The sequence below is a fragment of the Temnothorax longispinosus genome, chromosome 6 (genome assembly GCF_030848805.1).
Source record: "Temnothorax longispinosus isolate EJ_2023e chromosome 6, Tlon_JGU_v1, whole genome shotgun sequence".
NCBI classification, from domain to species: Eukaryota; Metazoa; Arthropoda; class Insecta; order Hymenoptera; family Formicidae; genus Temnothorax; species Temnothorax longispinosus.
The window spans coordinates 11,054,929-11,070,434 of record NC_092363.1 but is presented as its reverse complement, the minus strand read 5'-3'; the positions used below and the strand labels follow the sequence as shown (position 1 = coordinate 11,070,434).

The following is a 15,506-nucleotide window of genomic DNA, read 5'->3' as shown; positions in this document are numbered from 1 at the left end:
GGTTAATTAACGACGGCGACGAACAGCAACGAACGACTCGAGAACGGTTGTCGGACGGCTGTCTAACGGTTCAAGAACGATTGTCGGACGGTTGTCGAACGGTTCAAAAACGGCTCAGAAACGATTACGCGCGGTTTAGAAACAGCTGCGAACTACGCGGAGACAGGAAAGGCTACAAACGGCTAAAGAACGTCGACGACGACGACGATGAGTGGTAAGAAGCAGTTAACTGACGACGACGAACGACAACGAACGATTCAGGAACGATTGTCGAACGGCTGTCAAACGATTCACGAATGGTTCAGAAGCGGTTACGAACTGTTCAGAAGCGGTTATGAACTGTTCAGAAACTGCTACGAACGATGCACTAGAAGCAGAAACGGCGACAACGAAACATGAGACCGTTAAAATCGACCGATGTGGATAAAAATATCGAAAAGCGACGGTTGGTGGACGAATTGCACGCACCGGCGAGAAGAAATTTTCCCCGCAGAGGGTACGACGATCTGTGGCAAGCTGATATCGTCGAGATGCGCCCGTACTCGCGTTTCAACGGAGGTTACCACTACATACTCACCGTCATCGATGTGTTGAGCAAGTACGCGTGCGCCGTGCCGCTCAAGGGTAAAGGTGGCAGCGAGACAGCTGACGCTATCGCTGAGATAATTTGAGATAGCGAGAGGTGCCCTAGTAATCTACAAACCGACATGGGGAAGGAATTTTACAACACCGACGTGCAACGTCTCGTGAGAAAACACGACATCAATCATTATTCCACGTATTCGGTGATGAAGGCATCGGTCGTCGAGCGATCCAATCGCACGTTAAAAAACAATATGTGGAAGATGTTTACGCTCAATGGAAATTACAAGTGGGTCGACGCCTTGCCGTGACTCGTGTCGGATTACAACGCGAGCAAGCATCGAACGATCGGCATGCGACCCGTCCACGTTACCCCCGCGATCGCCGAAAGACTCTTGGCTACGGTGTACAGCGCGATAAAGATCGCGGGCCCGGCAATGTTCAAAGCGGGCGACTCGGTACGCGTCAGCAAATACAAGACAATTTTCGAGAAGGGTTACACGCCGAATTGGACCACCGAGGTGTTTAAGATCGTTAAAGTGCAGCGTACCAATCCCGTAACCTATCTACTCGAGGACTATCGTGGAAAATCCGTCGCTGGAGCGTTCTACGAGTACGAGTTGCATCGCGCGACTTATCCTGACGTGTATCTCGTGGAGAAAGTACCGGGCAGAAGGGGCGACGAGGTTTACGTGAAATAGCTGGGATTCGATGGATCACACAACTCTTGGATACACAAGAACAATGTTATTTAATTCGTGCAGATTGTAGTTTTAAAGCATTTGAAAAAACTATGTAAAAAAACTATTTAAAAAAATATTAAATACAAAATATCCAATGTATAAAAATATGTAAGACGTATGCAACATATAAAATGTTTGAAATACATATACGATATCTTTATTAATATCCTTTCTAATATAATACGTTATCTACTATTGTGAGTTTCGTGTTCATCGTGGTGCCATAAACACATTTTTTTCTTGAAGAAGGGGGCTGTTATTGCGTAGACGTATCTATTTCATACTATTTTTTTGCGACGCAGTACGTGAGACAAAGGAAGAAATGCAAAACAGATAAAAAAATGATCTTTCAAGATTCAGTTGGAGCGACAGAGAAAGCAAAGGATATATAACGAGGGATGCATCAAGCCACAGTAATATGATTTGAGAGCTTAAACACCTCGGTGATACATCTGTGCATTGATTGAGACATTTAAAATCTGTGGGCAGCAATCGAAACAGTTAAAATCTGTGTGCAGGGATCGAAACAGTTAACAATCTATGTGCAGCGAATCATCTGTGCGGCAATTCAGCTGGTAAATGTGCAAATTATTATTATTTGAAATTATTGAAATGTGATGTGGCATACTTTTTGTGACACCATATATTTATAACACCATACTTTTTTTGCCAAGGGTTTCCACAGTATGGCGGTGGTTGTGGAAGGTTTCGGGCTGAAGCTCACGCAAAAGGATCTTCACACTCTGGTCGGCTTAAATTGGCTCAACGACGAAGTTATTAATTTTTATATGAATTTGCTGATCGCCAGAGGTACATCTTCGAACAAGTATCCGAAAGTACACGCGATGAACACGTTCTTTTACCCGAAACTTCTGTCGAGCGGTCACTCGTCTCTGAAGCGATGGACCAGGAAGGTGGACATATTTGCGCAGGATCTTATTATTATCCCTATACATCTGAACGTTCACTGGTGTATGTCAATAGTAGATTTCCGCGATAAAACGATTGTTTATTACGACAGGTTGGGCAATGATAATCCGCAATGTCTGGCTACGCTAAAACTATATTTACAAGATGAGAGTCTTGATAAAAAGAAACAATCTTATGATATGAGTGATTGGAAATTTCAATCCGCCAAGAACATTCCACAACAGATGAACGGTAGCGATTGTGGGGTATTCTCCTGTATGTTCGCCGAATATATCTGTGCAAATAAAAAAATTACATTTACTCAGAACGATATGCCGTATTTTAGGAACAAAATGTTTAGGGAAGTAATAAATGAAAATATTGTATAAAAAATTTTTTATTGAATAAATGTTTATAATATAAAATATAAAGATATGCTTGATTAATATTCCTTCCATTATACATATACGTACATATATACATACATTCATACTACTACATTATATTACGTTACATACATACATACATATGTTGTGTTATACTACTACATACATTACATACAGATGCATCTTAGGCGTTTCGCGGCGCGCGGCCGTCGCGCGGATCGCGCCTAATATTATGGCTCTAACATCGCGCGTTATGAAACAATATTGAGATTAAATCAATAATTCTTATTCTCTTCTCTCGAATAAAATAAGATTGTTATAAGTTATAACGTCGCGTGAAGATTAGTCTAAACGCAAGAATATATAAGCTTAAATTTATATATTTTTGTCTCAAGATATTAAGTCAATCTTATTTTATTCGAGAGAAGAGAATAGGAATTATTAATTTAATCTCAATATTGTTTTAGGTAATTATGCAGTATAGGGGACCACCCTCCGATGACCTTGACCTTGACATATGTTGTCAAGGTCACCCTTCTGAGTGACCTTCAGAAGGTTTTAGCCCTCGGTCATTGTTCGTTAAAAAGTTATAAACAAAAAAAGTTTGAAAAATACAGCAGCTATTTTGAGTATTGGAAGGCATAAATGACTAATATATATGTCGAAATAGTTCACGCATACACTTTTCATGTGCACGCAAACCGAGGTTTACGCACACCTCCCCCTGCTTTCGGGGGAGGTGCGGTAGTCCCGAAATAGTTCACGCATACACTTTTTACGCGAACCGAGGTTCACGCACACCACCCCCCCCTGCTTTCGGGGGAGGTGCGGTAGTCCCGAAATAGTTCACGCATACACTTTCCACGCGAACCGAGGTTCACGCACACCCTCCCCTTGCTTTCGGGGGAGGTGCGGTAGCCCCGAAATAGTTCACGCATACACTTTTTACGCGAACCGAGGTTCACGCACACCCCCCCCTGCTTTCGGGTGGGAGGGTGTGCGTGAACCTCGGTTCGCGTGGAAAGTGTATGCGTGAACTTTTCATGCGTGGAAAGTTAATATGCGAGATGCCACATGGGTTAGATGACGCGCTTTAAAAGTATTCAACTGTTTAAAGCGCGTCATCTAACCCATGTAAGTATTCTCTGCTTTAACAAAAAGACTTCAATTTATCAACAATTTACTGCTTTAAATGTTGTGTTTTGGTAAAGCAGCGACTTTTTCGCAAAATAAAGTATTCTCTGCTTTAACAAAAAGACTTCAATTTATCAACAATTTACTGCTTTAAATGTTGTGTTTTGGTAAAGCATATAAAGTTATAGAAGTTGTGATTTTCTTTAAAGCAGGGCACACACACATGTGTGTATGTCCTGCTTTATAGAAGTTGTGATTTTCTTTAAAGCAGGGCACACACACGTATATATTAGTCATTTATGCCTTCCAATACTCAAAATAGCTGCTGTATTTTTCAAACTTTTTTTGTTTATAACTTTTTAACGAACAATGACCGAGGGCTAAAACCTTCTGAAGGTCACTCAGAAGGGTGACCTTGACAACATATATCAAGGTCAAGGTCATCGGAGGGTGGTCCCATATACTGCATAATTACCATCTTTTCTGAGGGCGCGCTCTGCTATTAGGTCGAGCTAGCCGATTCCTCGCACACCGACTTATTTCGTCTTGCGTCTCTCTCTTTAGTTTCTCGCGATTTCGCGGACGCGAATTCACGCGTCTGGCGCCCAACAATAGAATTCGGTTAGTGGAGTGTCGGGGGTGCGAGAGAACTGCTGAAGAGGCCTATCATCCTTCTCTCCTTCCCCTTTTGAACCGTCACACGGCCCGGACCGCTCCGGGAGTGAAAAAGACGTGACAATATATATATATATATATATATTAATAATCTGAAATAAATGTTATTAGGCACGAGATCCGTTGATAACCGTTACCATCGTTATTTATAATGATAAAAACGATTATCAGCGGATCTTATGTCTAACAACATTTATTTCAGATTATTGATATTTCATCATTAACATTAATAATTAATTCAATATACTGATGCTAATAAGCATCTTTATGTAAATAATGCTACTGAATCTCATTTAAATCTACAAGGAATTTATTACTGAAAAGTATTCATTAAATATTATGATAATTTGCCTTATATAAACTATTTATTAGCATCATATTTAAAATGTGTATTTTATACTAATAAACCTCTTGTTTATGAGATTAAGATTAAGATTTTTAAGATACAGCAGCATCATTTATATAAAGAATTATATAATGTTCATTAGTATTGATATATTAAATTGATTATCAATTTAATGATAAATTATTTATTAATTAAACAAAATGAATATTGTAAGATTTGTTAATAGTGATTTCTGCCATTATTTAAACTTACATTGAATGAAATTTATTAGCCGACTTATAATTTAAATTTGCACACGTATACTAATTGCTGACTTTTGTCTTGTGCATAAACATTGTGTGCAAAAAATAATTTAAGTAATAAAATTATAATATATAATAATTATGATGGACTATGGTACGAGCTTTTTTCGTAAGAGAGAAGATGTCTTTCGTTTTCTTAATAAAATTTATTTCATAACCTGTATTGTCATCTCGACTTCTGTTTTAACGTTACTGCTACGGAAATCCGTCACACTTGTATTCCAACTTCGGGCGCTACAAAGTCCATTTTATTGTAAAAAAGATATGCGAGTGATTATAGGTGATGCACCGAAGTCAACGCAATTGTGAACGACCATGCGCGCCTGCTCGAATGGGCAACCCGCCGTACCGCTCTGTATCGTCTTGATACACCCTCGGTTATCTCGCGGACAGGGTAGAATTCGTTACGGTTTATGTCGGGAATTATTAATGTACGAAACTGATGAGAATTGCTGTGCAATTCGGCGACGGAATGAGTATCGCGCTCGTGGGGTGACACGGGACGCTTACCTCGGATTCTGCTTGTTCGCCGTGGAACACGCCTACCTCCTTCCACATGTTATCTGCATTATATAAATAGATTTTTCTCTGTTTGCTGTTAATCGGATGTGTTAATTGCGTTACGCTCTCTTTCTGCCTCCAACTACGATTCCTCGATTAGACTCACGTCTGAGAGACTATGCGTACTGAGATTTAGAGTATCGTGGTGCGAGAAATCGCACCTGGCGCCCATATCTTGAGAAATTGTTTGGTCGAGCTACCATCTGGGTTTCTGAAGGTTTGATCGCGAGTTTGAAAGATTTTTAAGAGATCAAGTAGTAAGAACAAGCAACAGCGCGCTCCTCCACGGCCGGCGAGACCGTGAGGACATCGTCGTTGTCGTCATAGTACATATGAATGTATGTACTGTCACGACTTTTTGCACTCCCGGACCGCTCCGGGACGTGTGCCGGATCAAAAGGACTTAGGAGAGCGGGATGGTTGGCCTCTCCAGTGATTTCCTCGCACCTCCGATACTCCACGAAATGTTCCGAATGTTGGGCGCCAGACGCGTACATTTGCGTCCACGAAATCGCGAAAACCTAAACGAGACGCAAAACGAAGTGTGGAGGTGCGTGGAATCGGCTAGCTTGACCTAATCACGGGCGGGGTTAATGAAGGGCAGCGCGATATTCGGCGGGGTGACACGTTAATTTCATACTCAGTCAGATAACAAAGAAAATAACATTTATTGAGTACGGGTTGTCGAGAAAATAACAACGTTTATCCATCCGGCTTCGATCAAACACAAGATAAATTCAATAAATAAATCAAGAATAGCCGGTGGCGGGGTGTCTGGATTCATCTAACAGAAATAATATTAAGGCGGACGCGAGACACCCACGGAGTATTATTTGAGTCTCTAATAAACACGCTGAAGGCGCTATTCTCAAACAATTAATAATTCGAGTCGAAAACCGTACGAAAACTCTGTCGCAATGATATCTTAACCTACGCGAGTGATTCCGCTCGGGCGCAACGGGGAGGCGCCGAGTCATTTAACCAGACAAAGAATACGATAACTAACGCAAAATACTGGATTAATGCGGTTCTCCAATGAGGCGGAATACCGGTCAACGCGACATACTAGAGTCGCGATATCGCTAATAACCACGGAACGCCATGAAGAACTACGCAAGTAACATCTAAACGCACGAAACGTGTGAACGCCGGTAATTTCTTAACGCGAGTACAAGTCTAACATAATTAATCAATCGGCGGGAACGACATTCGACCGCAATTAACAATGCCATCGACGTCCCAACGCAAAATTCGAGGTGGTCGCGAGCAGGGACGCCATAGGACGTACGCAAGTAATACCGGACGCAACGTGTCTCAACGCGAGAGCACAATTATCCACCCGTAATAACGAGATCCGAACACAAATCGATACGCTAACACCGACGCTCGAACACAAGAATTTCCCGACGCGAAGAAACGGTAACGCAATTGACGAAATACCGGCCCGTAGGCGGCCGTACACCAAGGTCGCGAGGACAACGCAATATACTCGCGACATCGAACTCATTAACGCCTATCGCGACCTCCAGGGATTCGCCATAACGCTTGTACCACGGTTCCGCGGCCACGATACCATCCCGAGGCCCTTCGCTCTCGTTATCGATCGCGAAATTACACTCGATCTTGACATGCGTTATCCCGAGCGAGAGCGTGCACCGGAGGGCGGTGTCGTGGCTTCACATATCGCGATTTACGGGCAACCTCACCGGTGATACGCCTCCTCCTGGGCTCCTCGCCGTCACCTTCCACCAACGATCCTCGATCCGCCAGACAACGATCGAAATACCCGACTCGGGGTGGCTATTGCGTATCTTAGAAAACGTATCTCGCCGACGGACGACCAGAGAGTGAAACGCTAAACCCGCTCGATTGCGGAATCGATACGGTACCCCTTCCTGAGGGGCGCGCGAGCCAATCGGGCGCGAGCTTGCAAGCCCGCGGTGTCCCGGCGCAGTGCTGTCGATACGAGATCCTTCGGGAGCGGGCAACGGTCCCTCGGCGGCGTGCGACTCCTCAAATTTTTGTCCTTAGCGGCGGACGGAACTTCGCTCGTGCCGGTGTGCCTCCGGTTTGACCCTGAAGCGGTGGCCAGCCACCCCGTGGGTCGGTGTTTTGTGGAGATCATTTGCTGAAGCCGGGTGTTTACCCAAGCGCTTGGGGCCCCGCTATCGGCGGCCTCGTCCGTCGCTGCCGCACGTGCCGCCCGCCTGCCGCGTTGCTCTCGCCAGCCTGCGATCTCTGCTGCTTCCGCGTTTGCCACCCCTCCTTGGCTATCGATCGTCCTTGATTTCCTTCGCCAAATACTCCCTCGAAGGTTTGCCGTGGTGTGGGTGAGGTGCCGCGCGTATTACATTGCATAAAAACAAAAGAAGGTAATCAGAATGCGGAAACGCGATTAAATACGACCCCTGGAGATCTCGTCGTTGCCTCCCTGGTCCGTCCCTGGGCGCGAAATTTCGCGCCTTGTGACGGCGGCGGGGCGCCGCGACGTTGCGGCGAGCCGCAACGTCACAGTACATATAAATATATATATATGTATGTAATGTATGTAGTAGTATCCCTTATGAAAATGTGCCCTTGAGTGCTCAATGGCGGTCAGTGGGAATGTATGGTTGCCCTACAGTTGCAATGCAAATTATATGGAAAAGTTAATGGAAAATATTGAGTGGCAATAAGATGAATGGAAACGCAATGGCAAGATTCGAATGACAACTTTTTCCATACAGGCGTAATGGAAACTGCTAATGGCTTATGAAGGTTAAAACTTGTGTATGGAACTTGCAATGCGAATTATATGGAAAAGTTAATGGAAAATAGTGGCAATAAGATGAATGGAAACACAATGGCAAGATTCGAATGACAACCTTTTCCATACAGGCGTAATGGAAACTGCCAATGACTCATGAAGGATAAAATTTGAATAGAATTTTTCTACCTTCAGCCAATTTGTTCAGTGTGAATTGTAATGGAAATTCGTCAATGGTAAATGTGGCGGTTCGCGCCACCAGTGGTACATGCATCATCATCACGCCCGCGCGGTAACTGTATTACCGGCAGTTCGCATCGACGGCGCTAGGCGTCGCATCGTTCATGCATTTTCTCAAATTCAAGGTTCGGCACGGACTGGTATATGTATGAGACCCCCTACGGGACACCGAGGCAGATATTTTCAGGCGCTAATCGCCTAAGGCAAGAGCTCCTATTAGATTGTCCGTTGAACCAAAGGCAATGGGAAATGAAGGCATTTATATTAAAGACAAAATAATATTATTTATTAAAATGCCATTGAATTCTTATTGTTTCAGACGCAATGGAAATAAAGGCATTTTTGCCAAAGATAAAAATTTCCACACAAAATCCCATTGGTATTGCCAATGTTAATACCAATGACAATACTAATGGCAATACCAATGGCAATACCAACGGCAAAACTAGTGGCAATACCAATAGCAATACCAATGGGATTTTGTGTGGAACTTTTTATCTTTGGCAAAAATGCCTTCATTTCCATTGCGTCTGAAACAATGGAAATTCAATGGCATTTTTTAATGGCAATGAAGGGCACATTTTCATAAGGGATAACACAACATATGTATGTATGTATGTAACGTAATATAATGTAGTAGTATGAATGTATGTATATATGTACGTATATGTATAATGGAAGGAATATTAATCAAGCATATCTTTATATTTTATATTATAAACATTTATTCAATAAAAAATTTTTTATACAATATTTTTATTTATTACTTCCCTAAACATTTTGTTCCTAAAGTACGGCATATCGTTCTGAGTAAATGTAATTTTTTTATTTGCACAGATATATTCGGCGAACATACAGGAGAATACCCCACAATCGCTACCGTTCATCTGTTGTGGAATGTTCTTGGCGGATTGAAATTTCCAATCACTCATATCATAAGATTGTTTCTTTTTATCAAGACTCTCATCTTGTAAATATAGTTTTAGCGTAGCCAGACATTGCGGATTATCATTGCCCAACCTGTCGTAATAAACAATCGTTTTATCGCGGAAATCTACTATTGACATACACCAGTGAACGTTCAGATGTATAGGGATAATAATAAGATCCTGCGCAAATATGTCCACCTTCCTGGTCCATCGCTTCAGAGACGAGTGACCGCTCGACAGAAGTTTCGGGTAAAAGAACGTGTTCATCGCGTGTACTTTCGGATACTTGTTCGAAGATGTACCTCTGGCGATCAGCAAATTCATATAAAAATTAATAACTTCGTCGTTGAGCCAATTTAAGCCGACCAGAGTGTGAAGATCCTTTTGCGTGAGCTTCAGCCCGAAACCTTCCACAACCACCGCCATACTGTGGAAACCCTTGGCAAAAAAAGTATGGTGTTATAAATATATGGTGTCACAAAAAGTATGCCACATCACATTTCAATAATTTCAAATAATAATAATTTGCACATTTACCAGCTGAATTGCCGCACAGATGATTCGCTGCACATAGATTGTTAACTGTTTCGATCCCTGCACACAGATTTTAACTGTTTCGATTGCTGCCCACAGATTTTAAATGTCTCAATCAATGCACAGATGTATCACCGAGGTGTTTAAGCTCTCAAATCATATTACTGTGGCTTGATGCATCCCTCGTTATATATCCTTTGCTTTCTCTGTCACTCCAACTGAATCTTGAAAGATCATTTTTTTATCTGTTTTGCATTTCTTCCTTTGTCTCACGTACTGCGTCGCAAAAAAATAGTATGAAATAGATACGTCTACGCAATAACAGCCCCCTTCTTCAAGAAAAAAATGTGTTTATGGCACCACGATGAACACGAAACTCACAATAGTAGATAACGTATTATATTAGAAAGGATATTAATAAAGATATCGTATATGTATTTCAAACATTTTATATGTTGCATACGTCTTACATATTTTTATACATTGGATATTTTGTATTTAATATTTTTTTAAATAGTTTTTTTACATAGTTTTTTCAAATGCTTTAAAACTACAATCTGCACGAATTAAATAACATTGTTCTTGTGTATCCAAGAGTTGTGTGATCCATCGAATCCCAGCTATTTCACGTAAACCTCGTCGCCCCTTCTGCCCGGTACTTTCTCCACGAGATACACGTCAGGATAAGTCGCGCGATGCAACTCGTACTCGTAGAACGCTCCAGCGACGGATTTTCCACGATAGTCCTCGAGTAGATAGGTTACGGGATTGGTACGCTGCACTTTAACGATCTTAAACACCTCGGTGGTCCAATTCGGCGTGTAACCCTTCTCGAAAATTGTCTTGTATTTGCTGACGCGTACCGAGTCGCCCGCTTTGAACATTGCCGGGCCCGCGATCTTTATCGCGCTGTACACCGTAGCCAAGAGTCTTTCGGCGATCGCGGGGGTAACGTGGACGGGTCGCATGCCGATCGTTCGATGCTTGCTCGCGTTGTAATCCGACACGAGTCACGGCAAGGCGTCGACCCACTTGTAATTTCCATTGAGCGTAAACATCTTCCACATATTGTTTTTTAACGTGCGATTGGATCGCTCGACGACCGATGCCTTCATCACCGAATACGTGGAATAATGATTGATGTCGTGTTTTCTCACGAGACGTTGCACGTCGGTGTTGTAAAATTCCTTCCCCATGTCGGTTTGTAGATTACTAGGGCACCTCTCGCTATCTCAAATTATCTCAGCGATAGCGTCAGCTGTCTCGCTGCCACCTTTACCCTTGAGCGGCACGGCGCACGCGTACTTGCTCAACACATCGATGACGGTGAGTATGTAGTGGTAACCTCCGTTGAAACGCGAGTACGGGCGCATCTCGACGATATCAGCTTGCCACAGATCGTCGTACCCTCTGCGGGGAAAATTTCTTCTCGCCGGTGCGTGCAATTCGTCCACCAACCGTCGCTTTTCGATATTTTTATCCACATCGGTCGATTTTAACGGTCTCATGTTTCGTTGTCGCCGTTTCTGCTTCTAGTGCATCGTTCGTAGCAGTTTCTGAACAGTTCATAACCGCTTCTGAACAGTTCGTAACCGCTTTCTGAACCATTCGTGAATCGTTTGACAGCCGTTCGACAATCGTTCCTGAATCGTTCGTTGTCGTTCGTCGTCGTCAGTTAACTGCTTCTTACCACTCATCGTCGTCGTCGTCGACGTTCTTTAGCCGTTTGTAGCCTTTCCTGTCTCCGCGTAGTTCGCAGCTGTTTCTAAACCGCGCGTAATCGTTTCTGAGCCGTTTTTGAACCGTTCGACAACCGTCCGACAATCGTTCTTGAACCGTTAGACAGCCGTCCGACAACCGTTCTCGAGTCGTTCGTTGCTGTTCGTCGCCGTCGTTAATTAACCGTTGCCTCACTTCACTCGTCGCCTTTCGATAGTCGTTTCTGCTAAACCGTTTGTCCATTGTTGTTCGTTGTCGCGTCTGATTCAACGATATTCGCACGTCGAAGCTTGTTCACCGCAGCCTGTAACGCTCGCACGTCCTTCTCGAACGCGGTAAGCTTCTCGTCTGACTCTTTCCGTTGATCTGTCAAACTTTTAACGCACTGATCCACGTATAGTTTGTTAACCGCGTCATTGTCAGTCTCAGGTTGCGCTACGCGACGAATCTTTCGCGACCTTGCGTCAAAGTCCGTGGCGGTGCGACACAGAGCATTGTCGCGCACGAAATTTCTCACTAATCCGCTCCACCGATGGTACGAAATGGCATTCGTCGCGTCTTCGTTGTGCTCGAACAATCCAAATTTATTGATCGGCATTTCGACGCCGATTGAACGGATCGCTGTCGCGCCGTTTAATTTATAATAAGCTCAGCCTCGCAAAGTTCCTCGATGATCGATGTGATCTCGTTGTCGTGGGCATTGTTGCCAGCTTGACGCGAAGCGTCGAGCAATCGCAGACGATCCACCAGCTCGTTGGGGTCATCCCAGTGCACGTAGTCGATCTTATTGTCGGTCAGCGTCATCGCGCGAGGCGCGAATAATCCCTTTCCGGATTTTTTCTTCTTGGATTCGGTCGACATCAACGGTGTGATTACATATTGATACTTGTATCCCACGTTGCCCTTTATTCGCTTGTGAGGATCGTGCTTGTATTTATGAGCACTCGTTGTCAACAGTATGCTCCTGTACTTTTGCTTATCGTCTTCCGTGTAGATGTTGTCATTGGGTAATTTCTTAAAGATCAACTCGTAAATACCGGGTGTGCCGGCGTATCGTACGCCGTCGATATAAATGTTATCCGCTTTGTCCACGTCAAAACGTTTATTACCGAGCATCAATTCATTCTTGCCGAGATAAACGCCGTACACTATGTCTATTGTTGGAATGGCGCCCAAAACCTCTGCGATGTAAATTCGGCTCAGTGGACCCAAGTGATCTTCCAACGAATCTATAAACCATTTTCGACCCTCCGACGTTTGCAACCGATTATGAACAATCGTCCCGATCGAGTCGTCCGTGGTTTCGAAAACATTCACGGTTTCAAGAAATTCGGGACTTGTACGTTGCACGGTTCGCGTCGGTGTAGAGGTTATCGGTAGTACTATCGATCGTTTCGATTGATTAGATTTGCGCGGTGTCAATGAAAGATCCGACCAGGAGTCTAATCGTTTCCTCTTTCTCTTCGGCGTAGCATCCTCCTCCTCCTCCCCGAGCTGTTGAATGGATAGCGGTTCGATTTTCGTGTCAGCGACGCTCTCCGTCGGCTCCTCTTTTTTCACCGCGGTCAAGCTCGAGTTGTCGACGATCTTTTTCAGCGGCCCGATGAGGGGTTTAAAGTGCGTGTCCAACTCAATGTCCTTCTCGATCTTACCGGTCTTCAAAGCGCGAAGTTTCTTGCGAATCGAATTACTCGTTTTCGCAATATCTTTCACTATCTTCTCACGCTCGCGAATATTCTCGCTCCCGTCGATCGCAGCCATCGCGGGGAAAAAAACAAAGCAGAGTGTCAATCTCTCTCTGTAACGCTAACGTTGTTTCACCTTCGACGACGTATCGGCGACGACTGACCGCTTTTGCGGTATCGCGAACATGTTAAATCCTTTTCTGTATCGGCTGTTCGAAAGCGCGCTGTCCTTGTCTCGCGTACGTCTGACAGAGATAAAAGCAGTCGACGCATGGAAAGTCGTCACTTTCATCACTTTCATAGTCCGGTACCCACGAGCGATTATTGTCAAGCGTCATTTCTTCTTGCTCACTGTTATAAAAAAATAAAAATGTTTACGTCGCGAAAGCTAATGTTTGTATCGACGCTTCGCAATTCGTCTCGAATTCGCGATGTAGTAGAAATACGGAGCGAGAAAATGGGCTGGGCCGCGCTGTTGAACGGATAGCGGTTCCATTTTCGCGTCAGCGACGCTCTCCGTCGGCTCCTCTTTCTTCACCGCGGTCAAGCTCGAGTTGTCGACGATCTTCTTAAGCGGCCCGATGAGAGGTTTTAAAGTGCGTGTCCAACTCAATGTCCTTCTCAATCTTACCGGTCTTCAAAGCGCGAGGTTTCTTGCGAATCGAATTACTCGTTTGCGCAATATCTTTCACGATCTTCTCGCGCTCGCGAATATTCTCCCTCCCGTCGATCGCAGCCATCGCGGGGAAAAAAAAACAAAGCAGAGTGTCGATCTCTCTCTGTAACGCTAACGTTTCACCTTCGACGACGTATCGGCGACGACTGACCGCTTTTGCGGTATCGCGAACACGTTAAATCCTTTTCTGTATCGGCCGTTCGAAAGCGCGCTGTCCTTGTCTATCACTACGAATCCGTACTTGCATTGCCAACAATCGTGGCACAACGAACAAAATTCATCGTACGACATGTCGGTATTTACGTGATTGTTGTACACGTGTTTCAAATTAGTGCCATCCTGTTTGAACAGGATCAACAGATTCGCATTGTCGCGTATCAGATGTTTCGGTATTCTCGCATACGTCTGACAGAGATAAAAGCAGTCGACGCTCGAGTGCCTGCCCATTGAGAAATACTCTCTCACAGTGTCTTGCTTATCGCACGCCACGTCGTCGAAGACGAATATCGAGTTTGGACACGCGTCGCTTGGTGGAATGACGTCCCTGTTATTGGAAAAGGTGTAGTAGCCGATTTCGTCGATCGATGTCAATAAATTCTCCAGATATCGGTATTTCGGTTGTTGCAGCGATTTCGAGTACACGTACACGTTCTCGAAACCTACACCGTGCGGACTATCCAGCAAACTTATCAAAACGTTGGTTTTACCGCAATTCGAGGGACCGCAAATGATCGCGCGTATAGTAGTCGGCAGCATCGTACCGTGTCTGTGCTTCTCCGCGTTGCCCTCCATCGACCGTGATCTGTCGTCGCAATTCGTCACGCGAATCGCCAACGGTTGTCGCACGAATCTCATTTTCTTTCCTCACGCTTTATACGACTTAATCGAACTTTCTCGTTCGAACGTCTATTTATAGATGCGCGGCACCGTGAATCGCTCAGTCGCACAGATGTTCGTCCTGCTGTCGAGACCTTCTGACATTCGCAATTTTAGCGCCGAATGCGGCGAATAAAAAAAAAAAAGAAAAAAAAACAAAGGTAGAGGTCTGTTTAATCGCGCGATAGGTGCCCTTCCGTTCGAACTGCACATTCCCGGCTATCAGTTTTGCAGTCCGGGTACTCGTTTTTTGCAAGAACGAGTGGCTAGAGGTGATCCGGGTGTAAATTTATTGGACGCGGCGTGTCGCGAGCACGATATAGATTATTCGCGTAACAAAGGCCTCATTGAGAGACACGCGGCGGACAAGATACTCGCCGAGAGAGCGCTAGAACACGTCATCGCGAGAGATTCGGCTCTCGGAGAGAGGGCTGCCGCTACAGCCGTCTGGGCGGCCATGAAG

At 44.3% G+C, this 15,506-nt stretch overlaps 2 protein-coding genes and 2 pseudogenes across 2 annotated transcripts; 2 read left to right on the top strand and 2 right to left on the bottom strand.

Moving 5' to 3' along the window:
- The first annotated feature begins 935 nt into the window (after window positions 1–935).
- On the top strand, window positions 936–1,283 carry LOC139815397 (uncharacterized). Its single transcript, XM_071782325.1, has one exon. The coding sequence runs from the start codon at window positions 936–938 to the stop codon at window positions 1,281–1,283; it is 348 nt and encodes a 115-aa protein (XP_071638426.1).
- A 728-nt stretch (window positions 1,284–2,011) lies between these two features.
- On the top strand, window positions 2,012–2,595 carry LOC139815396 (sentrin-specific protease 1 pseudogene; annotated as a pseudogene).
- Window positions 2,596–9,367: 6,772 nt separating this feature from the next.
- Window positions 9,368–9,979, bottom strand: LOC139815395 (sentrin-specific protease 1 pseudogene; annotated as a pseudogene).
- Window positions 9,980–10,707: 728 nt separating this feature from the next.
- LOC139815394 (uncharacterized) lies at window positions 10,708–11,055 on the bottom strand. Its single transcript, XM_071782323.1, has one exon. It carries the CDS (start codon window positions 11,053–11,055, stop codon window positions 10,708–10,710), a length of 348 nt encoding a protein of 115 aa, XP_071638424.1.
- Window positions 11,056–15,506: the final 4,451 nt, after the last annotated feature.

What these genes read in the sequence shown, in the direction of transcription:
- LOC139815394 (XM_071782323.1), bottom strand. Translation starts at nt 11,055, where the DNA reads ATGCGACCCGTCCACGTTACCCCCGCGATCGCCGAAAGACTCTTGGCT.
- LOC139815397 (XM_071782325.1), top strand. Translation starts at nt 936, where the DNA reads ATGCGACCCGTCCACGTTACCCCCGCGATCGCCGAAAGACTCTTGGCT.